Here is an 11,987-nt window from a genome sequence, read left to right on the forward strand (position 1 = left end):
TCCAGGCGCTTGTTGTTTACAAAAACTTCCAGTTCCCTTCTTGCCTCGCTGTTGTTGAGGTGGTAAGCTGCTGACACTGTCTTGCCAATGCTGAGCTGGAGGCGCCACATGCGCAGATAGGCTGCTAGGATGTCCATGTCGTGGTTTAGGCCGACTTCCATCGCCTCCCATGTTGGTCGTCGCATCATGATGGCCAGGTCATCAGCGTAGCCATATTTCCGGGATGTTGTTTCCGGTAGGTCGTGGATATAAATGTTGAACAGCATTCATGTCACCCCCCCCCCCCCCCCCCCCCCTTGTCAAATGAGAAGCATTTGCCTCTTGCTACTTAGATTAAAGGACAATGCTCGTTTTTGACAACCTGGACCTTATTTACGACATATTATAAGACGTTTGACTCACCGAGATCACTTTGGTGTAGTTCGGAGGCCTGTAGAAGAAATTTTAAATCCAGCGCGAGCCAGTATATCCATGTAATGGTGGTGGTGGGGGCACTGAGAATGCAGTTTCTAAAAATCTATTTTATGCCGCGAAACGGTTGTTTTCATCAATCTGTCTTTATGAATCGCTAGTTGTGCTTACATAGAGAGCATAGGCATGTTGTGGTATTTCACATGCCTCTGTAATATGATCTTTAGAAACGTCTTTAGACACGAAATAGCTTCCTCACTTGCTCCAGCACGCATGCGCACAGCGTGCTGGAGCAACGATTGCGCGCTGTGCTCATTAGTGCTGGAGCAAGTGAGGAAGCTATTTCGTTTCGAAAGACGTTTCTAAAGATCATGGCATGTGAAAACCACAACAGTTATGCTCTATGTAAGCACAACTAGCGATTCATCAAGACAGATTGATGAAAACAACCGTTTCGCGGCAGAAAATAGATTTTTAGAAACTGCATTCTCAGTGCCCCGTCCACCGCCATTACATGGATATACTGGCTCGCGCTAGATTTTAAATTTCTTCTACAGGCCTCCGAACTACACCAAAGTGATCTCGGTGAGTCAAACGTCTTATAATATGTCGTAAATAAGGTCCAGGTTGTCAAAAACGAGCATTGTCCTTTAAGCGTGACAGTTTTGTACTGCAGTTTAGCTGGAGTATTTTGCGAGGGCTGATTTAATCACGTTTTGGTTTTTAGCAAATCTATTTTGTACCACGACAAACTGATAGGCTGATAATATAGCCTAACCTAACAAAATCAGTCAAAGACTTCATACTTGAAAAAAACTCCAAGACTCCATTCAGTGCAAGTCATCAGAGTAGAGATCAGAGATCTGCTCTGACAACTAAACTGACTGTTGCCTTAAAATTGTGCAAGGCACAAATACAACAAAGTTGTAGTAGTGGACTTCCAGTGTGAAGTAGGCTAATTTGTAGCTTGACTGATAACATGTATTCTTTGATTTTGAACCACTAGCCTTAATGTTGTACTTAAGACTGTGGGATGTTCGTAGGTCATGGCCTTCAGTGAAAGAGTTGGTCATGCTTAATCACTTAAAAGGCTTAAAAAGAGACATTCAAAACATTCAAAAATTCGCTTGATTTATTTAAAAAATGCAGATGCAGAGCAAGTGAAATCGATGCACTTGCCAACTGAAAAACAGTGTCTCACTTCAAAGCTCTGAGCAACATTGAATTGACACATCTTTTTAAAATCCAGTTGTCACGTCAATCACATCACATCAACTAAATTCAGATGTGCGAGGTTGCTACTAAATAAGCTTGACCAATGACCAATATACACAATAAATACCACAAAACACATCGACAATAAATGAACTACTGTGGACTCAGTGGAAAAAATGACAAAATCCCATGTTTTTATATCACAGTAACTCCTAGGGCTGGGTTTAAAACATCGATTCATCGATTCATGAATCCCAAAATCGATCTTTTATTTAATGAATGAATGAATAAATGAAGGTATGAATAGTTCATTCATTCATTCAATGATTCATTCATTCATTCATTCATTCATTCATTCATTCATTCATTCATTCATTCATTCATTCATTCATTTTTGGAAATCAGTATCGATACCTAGCCGTATTGATGTGTTGCATAACTTGGCAGTCATGTAATTAAGGTGACAGCAAAAAAAAAAAAAAAGGTTTTAGTAACACTAACCGAATCGATATTGAATCGAGATAATCAATTCTGAACCTTGTGAATCGGAATCGAATCGATTCTTAAAATTCGACTCGATACCCAGCCCTAGTAACTCCACAGCACAGTATTCTTATTATGGCAGGCTTTCCTCCCATTTAACCAAACTTGTTCCAAAGAAAGAGCCCAGGGTCTGGGGGGTCTGTCCTGGGGGCCGAGTGAGTCCGTCATGGTGGCTGTGGTGGTCCTGTTCCCACTGAGCAAAGACACGTCTAAAAGACGTCTTTTAGATGTCTTTTTCGTCTTTTTCGGACGTCCAAAGACATCCAATTAGGAGCCAGAATGAAAGTTTTTTTTAACGTTCAGATATTGAACCCGTTCTGCACGTCCACAGACGTCTTAGAGGGGTCCAAGCCAGACGTTTGAATATTGAGGGGTCCAGCAGACGTACAAATGGGGTTCTGGACCGACGGACGTTATTAAGACATGATCTGAACGCCTCCCTGACGTTGTGTGTTTGCTGGGTTATTGGCGGTAGTGTTGACCGTATGGGTGGTGGTGGTCTCTTCTCAAGGAGAACAATGGAGTGGTAATAAGCACACCTTTTTTTTTCCTGCAAAACAACGACTGACATCATGAGTTTGCATCCATCTGAAAACTTAAACCAAATCAAAGGATAAGCGTTTAATGTCCTGGACATTGGGATGGACCTTTGATTGTCCATGTTTGCTCTCAGGAAAGCCAGCCACCTCTTCCTGTTGCTATCCCACCTCAAATCAATCAATCAATCAAAGCTTTATTTGTATAGCGCATTTCATACCCAGAGGCAACACAATGCGCTTTACAGAGAACAAGGGAGGTGGGCATACGACCCACTCTCTACATATTCCAGAGGGAAGCAAAAAAACAGTAATCACCCGGGGGCCAGATAAGTGAGCTGTAAAAATTCTTCCCTGACCCCTCTCAACAAGGCGATCGAGCAAGCTCCAGGAGTATGTTTGTCTACCGGCTAAGAACATTTATAAAGCAATAAATAACATTAAATTACATTTTCAGAGTAAGAGAGGCTAATAACATCATAGGAGAGACATGGCAAACACTGGTGTGTGTCTGTGTGCGTGAATGTGCCTGGGCCCAGATAGAGGCAGGGGTCAGGGGTAGGGTGGGGGTAGGAAAAGGATACGGACCCGGGTTAGGGTGAGGGGAAGCGTTTATCTGTCTCCCCCTATAGGTTATCTCTGATTCCCCCTATAGGTTATCTCTGATTCCCCCTATAGGTTATCTCTGTCTCCCCCTATAGGTTATCTCTGATTCCCCCTATAGGTTATCTCTGATTCCCCCTATAGGTTATCTCTGATTCCCCCTATAGGTTATCTCCGTCTCCCCCTATAGGTTATCTCTGTCTCCCCCTATAGGTTATCTCTGATTCCCCCTATAGGTTATCTCTGATTCCCCCTATAGGTTATCTCTGTCTCCCCCTATAGGTTATCTCTGTCTCCCCCTATAGGTTATCTCTGATTCCCCCTATAGGTTATCTCTGTCTCCCCCTATAGGTTATCTCTGATTCCCCCTATAGGTTATCTCTGTCTCCCCCTATAGGTTATCTCTGTCTCCCCCTATAGGTTATCTCTGATTCCCCCTATAGGTTATCTCTGTCTCCCCCTATAGGTTATCTCTGATTCCCCCTATAGATTATCTCTGTCTCCCCCTATAGGTTATCTCTGATTCCCCCTATAGGTTATCTCTGATTCCCCCTATAGGTTATCTCTGATTCCCCCTATAGGTTATCTCTGTCTCCCCCTATAGGTTATCTCTGATTCCCCCTATATGTTATCTCTGATTCCCCCTATAGGTTATCTCTGTCTCCCCCTATAGGTTATCTCTGTCTCCCCCTATAGGTTATCTCTGATTCCCCCTATAGGTTATCTCTGTCTCCCCCCATAGGTTATCTCTGATTCCCCCTATAGGTTATCTCTGATTCCCCCTATAGGTTATCTCTGATTCCCCCTATAGGTTATCTCTGTCTCCCCCTATAGGTTATCTCTGATTCTGCCTCACTAGGAGTGCCACAACCCAGCTTCTACATTCCTGACATCTGTGGTCAGTAAACATTACAGTAGATTATTAAAAGGGTCAATAGGCCCTGTGCACCAGCTCCACTACTTCCTGAAAGTCACTTGGCATCTAGATTTCCTGTCCTATATGATTGGATTAAGTGATTAATCAGGTGTGCGGCAGACCCAGCGCACACCTGATTAATCACTTAATCCAATCATATAGGACAGGAAATAAAGATGCCAAGTGACTTTCAGGAAGTAGTGGAGCTGGTGCACAGGGCCTATAAAGTGATGTGATTCTCTCCCGGTGACGTTTTCATTTTCAGGGTCGTCCTTGTCTGGATGAGTGACATGTCCCTTGTCATTGTCACCTGGCGTCCTGGAGGAGCACGGCATCGGACAGGATGTGAGTGTGGATTGACTGTGATGTGAAAACATTAAAGGAGTCTTCGAAGATAGGAGCTACTTCACAGTGACAGCACCCGCCCTGCTGTGTCACTTCCTGTCTCGGCCCCCACCCGTGCTTGTTCATTTCCTGGAATTGAGAAAGCAAAGTTGAAACGCAACACAAACTTCCAAATTAAGTACAATCAAATGTCAAGCACATTGAAAAATGGGCCATGTACCTATAATGTCGTCCACTCCAGAGATGGTGGTGGTCAGTCCTACCAGCTTGGGTCACCACAGGCGCTGTCTGCTCCACCTCTCCTCCTGGGTCTTACAGCAGGACCAGCAGCCTCCCTGACAGCTTTTGTATTGGGCTCACGGGCCCCTCTCCCCCGTTGCCCTCTGGACCTGTGAGGTTAATGCCCTTCAATGTCCCCTGGCCCAGAGCCTTTGGCTTGACCACCCTCACTTCTACCCTGACCAGGAGGCCATGAGACAAGATGGCCCCTCTCACAGACATACAGTAACCCAGACACAGCTCCCCCCCTAACACGTTAGATTGACCTCTCTTCTCCTCCCCGCGGTCAAAGGTGGAGAGGCGGAGCCAGTGACGCCTGTGTGGGGCGCTACCAGCTTTGTGCCACGCTGACGATTCGCTGCCTGTTTGTTTGCCAGCTTGCCTGGTCCAGGTGTCTCTTTGTGACAGTGCCAGGCTGGAGCTCTCTGCCCCTGCTTTCTGCCCCTTCTCTCTCTGCCCCTTCTCTCTCTGCCCCTGCTCTCTGCCCCTGCTCTCTGCCCCCTGCTCTCTGCCCCTGCTCTCTGCCCCAGCTCTCTCTGCCCCTGCTCTCTGCCCCAGCTCTCTGCCCCTGCTCTCTCTGCCCCTGCTCTCTGCCCCTGCTCTCTGCCCCAGCTCTCTGCCCCAGCTCTCTGCCCCTGCTCTCTGCCCCAGCTCTCTCTGCCCCAGCTCTCTGCCCCCTGCTCTCTGCCCCTGCTCTCTGCCCCAGCTCTCTGCCCCAGCTCTCTCTGCCCCAGCTCTCTCTGCCCCTGCTCTCTGCCCCTGCTCTCTGCCCCTGCTCTCTGCCCCTGCTCTCTGCCCCCTGCTCTCTGCCCCTGCTCTCTGCCCCTGCTCTCTGCCCCTGCTCTCTGCCCCTGCTCTCTCTGCCCCTGCCCCCAGCTCTCTGCCCCTGCTCTCTGCCCCTGCTCTCTGCCCCTGCTCTCTGCCCCAGCTCTCTCTGCCCCTGCCCCCAGCTCTCTGCCCCTGCTCTCTGCCCCTGCTCTCTGCCCCAGCTCTCTGCCCCAGCTCTCTGCCCCTGCTCTCTGCCCCTGGCTCTCTCTGCCCCTGCTCTCTGCCCCTGCTCTCTCTGCCCCAGCTCTCTGCCCCTGCTCTCTCTGCCCCAGCTCTCTGCCCCTGCTCTCTCTGCCCCAGCTCTCTGCCCCTGCTCTCTCTGCCCCTGCTCTCTGCCCCTGCTCTCTGCCCCCAGCTCTCTGCCCCTGCTCTCTGCCCCCAGCTCTCTGCCCCAGCTCTCTGCCCCCTGCTCTCTGCCCCTGCTCTCTGCCCCTGGCTCTCTGCCCCCTGCTCTCTGCCCCTGCTCTCTGCCCCTGCTCTCTGCCCCAGCTCTCTCTGCCCCTGCTCTCTGCCCCAGCTCTCTGCCCCAGCTCTCTGCCCCCCTGGCTCTCTGCCCCTGGCTCTCTGCCCCTGGTGGCGAAGCGCCTTCCTAGGAGCTGACAGATCTGCTGCCATCTGGCTCCTTATATGCGACAGAACCAATAATTCAAGTTAAACTTTAATAACAATTTCCCCTAAAGTTATCATCATAGGCTATGCATTTCATACTTGCGTAACTGGCTACAGTAGGCATGCACATCCATCCTACTGCCTGTGGTTAAGTTCTCTGTCTGCTCTGGTGTAGTTAATTGCTTTGAGCTGTCTGAATGCTGATGGAAGACTCAGGGAGCAGTATGGAGAGGCTATTGGGTAATTAGACCAATATGTACATATTATCCATCCCCAATTGGCCATTGACAACAACAGACTTTGCCAACAGTCATTGGTTTGCAAATCTAACATCCCTTGATACGTTTTAAGGCCACTTGGTGGTATTGTATACCATTGTATAGTAGTACATTGGCTTTTCCTACGTTAAATGCAATTATTGTTAGTCGCTTTGGATAAAAGCGTCTGCTAAATGACTGTAATGTATTGTATTGTATTGTAATGTAATGTAATGTAATGTAATGTATTGTAATGTAATGTAATGTAATGTAATGTAATGTATTGGACATTTTTAAAAAGGTCAGCACAGGTTCAGCATGAGTGACTCTGAGGAAATAAGCAAGAAAACAAACTGTCAAAAGGAAACAGCAGAATCTGGAGATGTAGGCTTGATTACCATAGCAACTCGAAGCGGAAACACCACACACACGCACGCACACACACACACACACACACACACACACACACACACACGCACGCACACACACACACACACACGCACGCACGCACACACACACACACACACACACACACACACACACACACACGTAGACATAGGCTTATACAGTTCTCTCAGATTGAGCAAGCATGGATGAGCTTGGTAAGTACTCTTTCTTTTCTTCTGTTAATTAGTATGGAAAATATCTGGTGAAAGAATAGCAACGCTGATGCGTTTCTGAATGAAGTACGTGTCCAAAGTAAGATTGACATTCTAAATGAGCAAAGTTTGAAATTCCATAGGACATGATTTGAGTCAGTTCAGCAAAAAGACTAGATTTGTATGTCTGTCTATGTCATTTTATATGTTATTTATATACTGTATTATATATATATATTTTTTTATTATTATATATATATTTATATTATATTTTATATATTTTATATACAAATGTTGAAAGACTGATGGTAGATTAATTATTGATTGACACTAGCCTATTATATGTCTGTCTTACTATCACATAATCTTCCACACTGTATTAAGATCTTCAGCGATAGATGTACTGTAAGTCTACATTTGTCCTTTTTTGGAACAAAGAATATGGACCCTCATATCACTTTCTAAGCGTTCCCTCAGAAGACCTCCATCTTCATACTGTTGTAACATGTTCCCTTTCATCATGTTGGGGGTTGTAGTGTGCAGTGTGCATTTCACTGCTGTCAGAAGTTTCACTTCTGTTATGAAAATATGTTGGTCTGTTCACTTCCTGAGGAAACCGCTTTGCAACAACTGCAGCAAAGTCATGAGTGCACGTTCGGCCTACGAGTGCGAGGGAGTAGACTATCTATGCAGTTGACTCTATAGATCACAGGAAACTATTTGAATTTATACATTTTAGTAATTTAGCAGACTTTCATCCACTAAGAATTATGAGCTAGTGTTGGGCTTAGGTGCCTTGCTCAAGGGCACCACAGTCGAGCACATCACAGACCTGGCAGCAACCTTTCACTGTATATTGTACACTGTATTTTTACATGTGGTCAGTGGTTAGCACTGTCGCCTCACAGCAAGAAGGTCCTGGGTTCAAATCCCGGTCGTTCCAGGTCCCCCACCATCATAAAGACATGCAACGTATGAATATGAATGAATGTTGGTGGTGGTCGGAGGGGCCGTAGGCGCTGATTGGCAGCCACGCTTCTGTCAGTCTGCCCCAGGGCAGCTGTGGCTACAGATGTATCTGACCACCACCGGTATGACTGTCTGAATGAATACTGGACTCTGTAAAGCGCTCTGGGTATCATGAAGGGCGCTATATAAATCCAACTTGATTGATTGATTGAAACCTGAATTTGAAGTTGAATCTACGTCGCCCTGTCTCGAACATTACCTATCGCCTCTTTTTATGTTAAGTTAATCTTTTTAACAAACTACAGTAAAGTGTTTGTTATGTATGAGTGCTCACATATCCATACAGTATGTTCAAAAATGTACACGGTTAATGGTCTAACAGATCTTCTCCTGGAGGAGTTGACCCAGAATCCAACTAATCCAGGGACAGCTGGTCATCCTCTACAGACAGAGAGAGACACAACTGCCCACACATACGGAAAGGTGATGGCGGAAGACATTTTGGATATTTATCAGTGAATTAGGAATCCTCGACCCTATTTATCGCAAGGTGTCAATTCTTCCTCTCCTGTAGGTCATATTAGAATCTCATTCTCAACTGACTTGGTTATCTTGTCATTCACTACAGGTCTCAAAGGTGCGTCCTGTTGGCCTCCCTCCAAGTAAAGGCAAGGAGTCAGAAAGCACAAATGTGTACAGGTAAGATGGACCGGGAGTAGAGGACTACTCTCTGAGACCTGCTCATTTAGCTCATTTAACACTAATGTGTCTTCACTAGGTTCCCGTAGGGAGCCGAGATGCTGCGACTAGCCTTTCGTTCTCTCTCTCTGTCAGTGCGTTGCCTGCTCCTGTGGAGGCGTCCGTGATGAGCCCGAACACAGCCACCAAAGAGCTGGACTCCATCCTGGAGAAGCTGCTAGGCCTGGGGCTGGAGGTGAGTGTGCAGTGATGCTGCCCTTCTGAGCACGGGTCCTCGGCTGAACATTACCACAACAGATCAAGGGACCCCTGAACATTACCACAACAGATCAAGGGTCCCCTGAACATTACCACAACAGATCAAGGGACCCCTGAACATTACCACAACAGATCAAGGGACCCCTGAACATTACCACAACAGATCAAGAGACCCCTGAACATTACCACAACAGATCAAGGGACCCCTGAACATTACCACAACAGATCAGGGGACCCCTGTTAGTGCTAATGAGGACACTGGCCCGGCAGCATGTAGCCTAATTTGGACCTTGAATCACCAGTTACCAAAAACAAAAGGCATGGGAGCGATTGTCAGGGAAAATCACTTGATTCGCCAGCAGAGGGCGATAGAGCTACACTGTGGGGATGTGAAATGAACATAATCGGAGTAATGCCATTAGTAAGTCCATCTTTGAGACTCGGAAGAGTAGTTTTGAGACGTTAATAAATGTTATTCTAATTCCTCCATCTTCTCAGCTTCCAGAATCAAACTCTGCAGCAACCCCACCACCGCTAGCAAAAAAGTGTGGAAGTGTGAAGAAGGAGAGCAAAGCGCAGGATGACAGAGAGGAGATGAAGAGCTCGGGTGTAAAAGGGACATCTCTGAGAAGAAAGCAAGATGCCATAGATGACCTCCTGGGGGGCCTGAACTCGGACATGGAGAAGATGGGCGTCCGCACCATTGCTAAGGGCCACTGTGCTTCCTGTGGCAAGTGCATTGTGGGAAAGGTAAACAAAACACACCTCTGAACACTGGAGGAGGGCATTCAAGACTACTCTCACCAGCATCTCACATACAGTAACATAAAGCATTACAACTACCACAGTATAACTTTTACATTGTGGACTTGCTCCTAGCTGATTTCGGCTTTGGGAGAGATGTGGCACCCTGAGCACTTTGTGTGTGCGGTGTGTGAGGTGGAGCTGTCGTCCAGCGGCTTCTTCGAAAGGGACGGGACGGCCTACTGTGAGAACGACTACCATCAGCTCTTCTCACCCCGCTGTGCCTACTGCAAGGGACCCATTCTGCAGGTACAGTACTGGGCCAGGTTTCCCAAAAGCTTCTTTTGTTAAGAGGCTCTTGGGCCATTCATTTAGAGCGTTCTGATTGGTCAACTGGTCTGGGCAAGCTCTCTGATTGGTCAACTGAATGGGCTAAAGAGCCTCTTAATGAAAGAAGCTTTTGGGAAACGCAGCCCAGCTGCACAAAAGTGAATACTGCGTTGATTACAATAGTCTAGATGGACCAAATGTTTTCAATCAATCAATCAATCAATCAATCAATCAATCAATCAATCAATCAATCAATTAATCAATCAATCAAGTAAATAGTCCATCTTCCATCAACGTGCTGAGTTTACAGTGCATTCTGGGATTTGTGTCTTCTTGATCAGAACATCCTCACTGCAATGGACAACACCTGGCACCCAGAACACTTCTTCTGTTCCCACTGTGGTGACCGGTTTGGGCCTGAAGGTAAGAGGCGCATGAAAGACAGGTCCACACGGGGCGGCTGTAGCTCAGTTGGTAGAGCGGGTCGTTCAGTGATCGAAGGGTCAGCGGTTCGAATCCCAACTCCGACTGTCCACATGTCGAAGTGTCCTTGAGCAAGACACCTAACCTCAAATTGCTCCCAATGAGCAGGTTAGCACCTTGCATGGCAGCTGCCGCCATTGGTGTGTGAATGTGTGTGTGAATGGGTGAATGAGAGGTCATTGTAAAGCACTTTGAGTGCCGCTAAGGTGGAAAAGCGCTATATACCATTTACCACAACCACTGCTGTTCCAACTGACTGAGTGTGTGTGTGTGTGTGTGTGTGTGTGTGTGTGTGTGTGTGTGTGTGTGTGTGTGTGTGTGTGTGTGTGTGTGTGTGTGTGTGTGTGTGTGTGTGTGTGTGTGTGTCTACTACAGGCTTTCTGGAGAAGGATGGGAAGCCATATTGCGTTCAAGACTTCTACCACCTCTTTGCGCCCAGGTGTTCAGGCTGTGGTCATCCAGTCAGGGAGAACTACCTGACCGCTGCCAACGGAACCTGGCACCCCGACTGCTTCGTCTGCGCGGTGAGTCCTTCACTTCACACACACACACACACACACGCACACGCACACACTAATCACTCTCAGCAGCTATGAGTCTCAATGCAGCTCTCTCTCTCTCTTTTCTTTCTCTCTCCCTCGTTGTCTCTCTCCCTCCAGGACTGTCTGAAGCCGTTTACCGACGGCTGTTTCCTGGAGATGGACGGCCGGCCCCTGTGCTCGCGTCACTACCACGCCCGCCAGGGGACCCTGTGTGGGGGGTGTGGCGAGCCCATCAGCGGCCGCTGCATCTCCGCCCTGGAGCGCAAGTTCCACCCGGAGCACTTTGTCTGCGCCTTCTGCCAGAGACAGCTGACCCAGGGCGTGTTCCAGGAGCAGCAGGGGAAGCCCTACTGTCCGGCGTGCCACGCCAAGCTGTTTGTCTGACTGCTTGAATAAATGATCGAATGATCACTTTGATTATCATTTTGATGAAATGATAATGATAATTAGGGCTGGGTATCGAGTCGAATTTCAAGAATCGATACGATTCCGATTCACAAGGACGGAATTGATTATCACGATTTGATTCGATTCGATTCAATATCGATTCGGTTAGTGTTACTAAAACCTGTTTTTTTTGCTGTAACCTTAATTACATGACTGCCAAGTTATGCAACACAGGGCTGGGTATCGATACTGATTTCCAAAAATAAATGAATGAATGAATCATTGAATGAATGAATTAACTATTCATTCCTTCATTTATTCATTCATTCCTTAAATAAAAGATCGATTTTGGGATTCATGAATCGATTCTGAACCATTTGATTCAGAATCGATTCAGAATCGATGAATCGATTTTTTAAACCCAGCCCTAATGA

At 46.9% G+C, this 11,987-nt stretch overlaps 1 protein-coding gene across 1 annotated transcript; it reads left to right on the plus strand.

Moving 5' to 3' along the window:
- Positions 1-223: 223 nt before the first annotated feature.
- Positions 224-11,550, plus strand: lpxn (leupaxin; the record flags this gene model as incomplete). The annotated part of the gene is made up of 10 exons (XM_084436179.1): positions 224-235; positions 4,143-4,206; positions 6,059-6,249; positions 8,739-8,809; positions 8,945-9,044; positions 9,566-9,817; positions 9,947-10,120; positions 10,483-10,564; positions 11,000-11,148; positions 11,284-11,550. 10 exons carry the CDS (start codon positions 224-226, stop codon positions 11,548-11,550), a joined length of 1,362 nt encoding a protein of 453 aa, XP_084292305.1.
- Positions 11,551-11,987: the final 437 nt, after the last annotated feature.

The sequence above is a fragment of the Borostomias antarcticus genome (assembly GCF_949987555.1).
Source record: "Borostomias antarcticus genome assembly, chromosome: 3".
NCBI lineage: Eukaryota > Metazoa > Chordata > Actinopteri > Stomiiformes > Stomiidae > Borostomias > Borostomias antarcticus.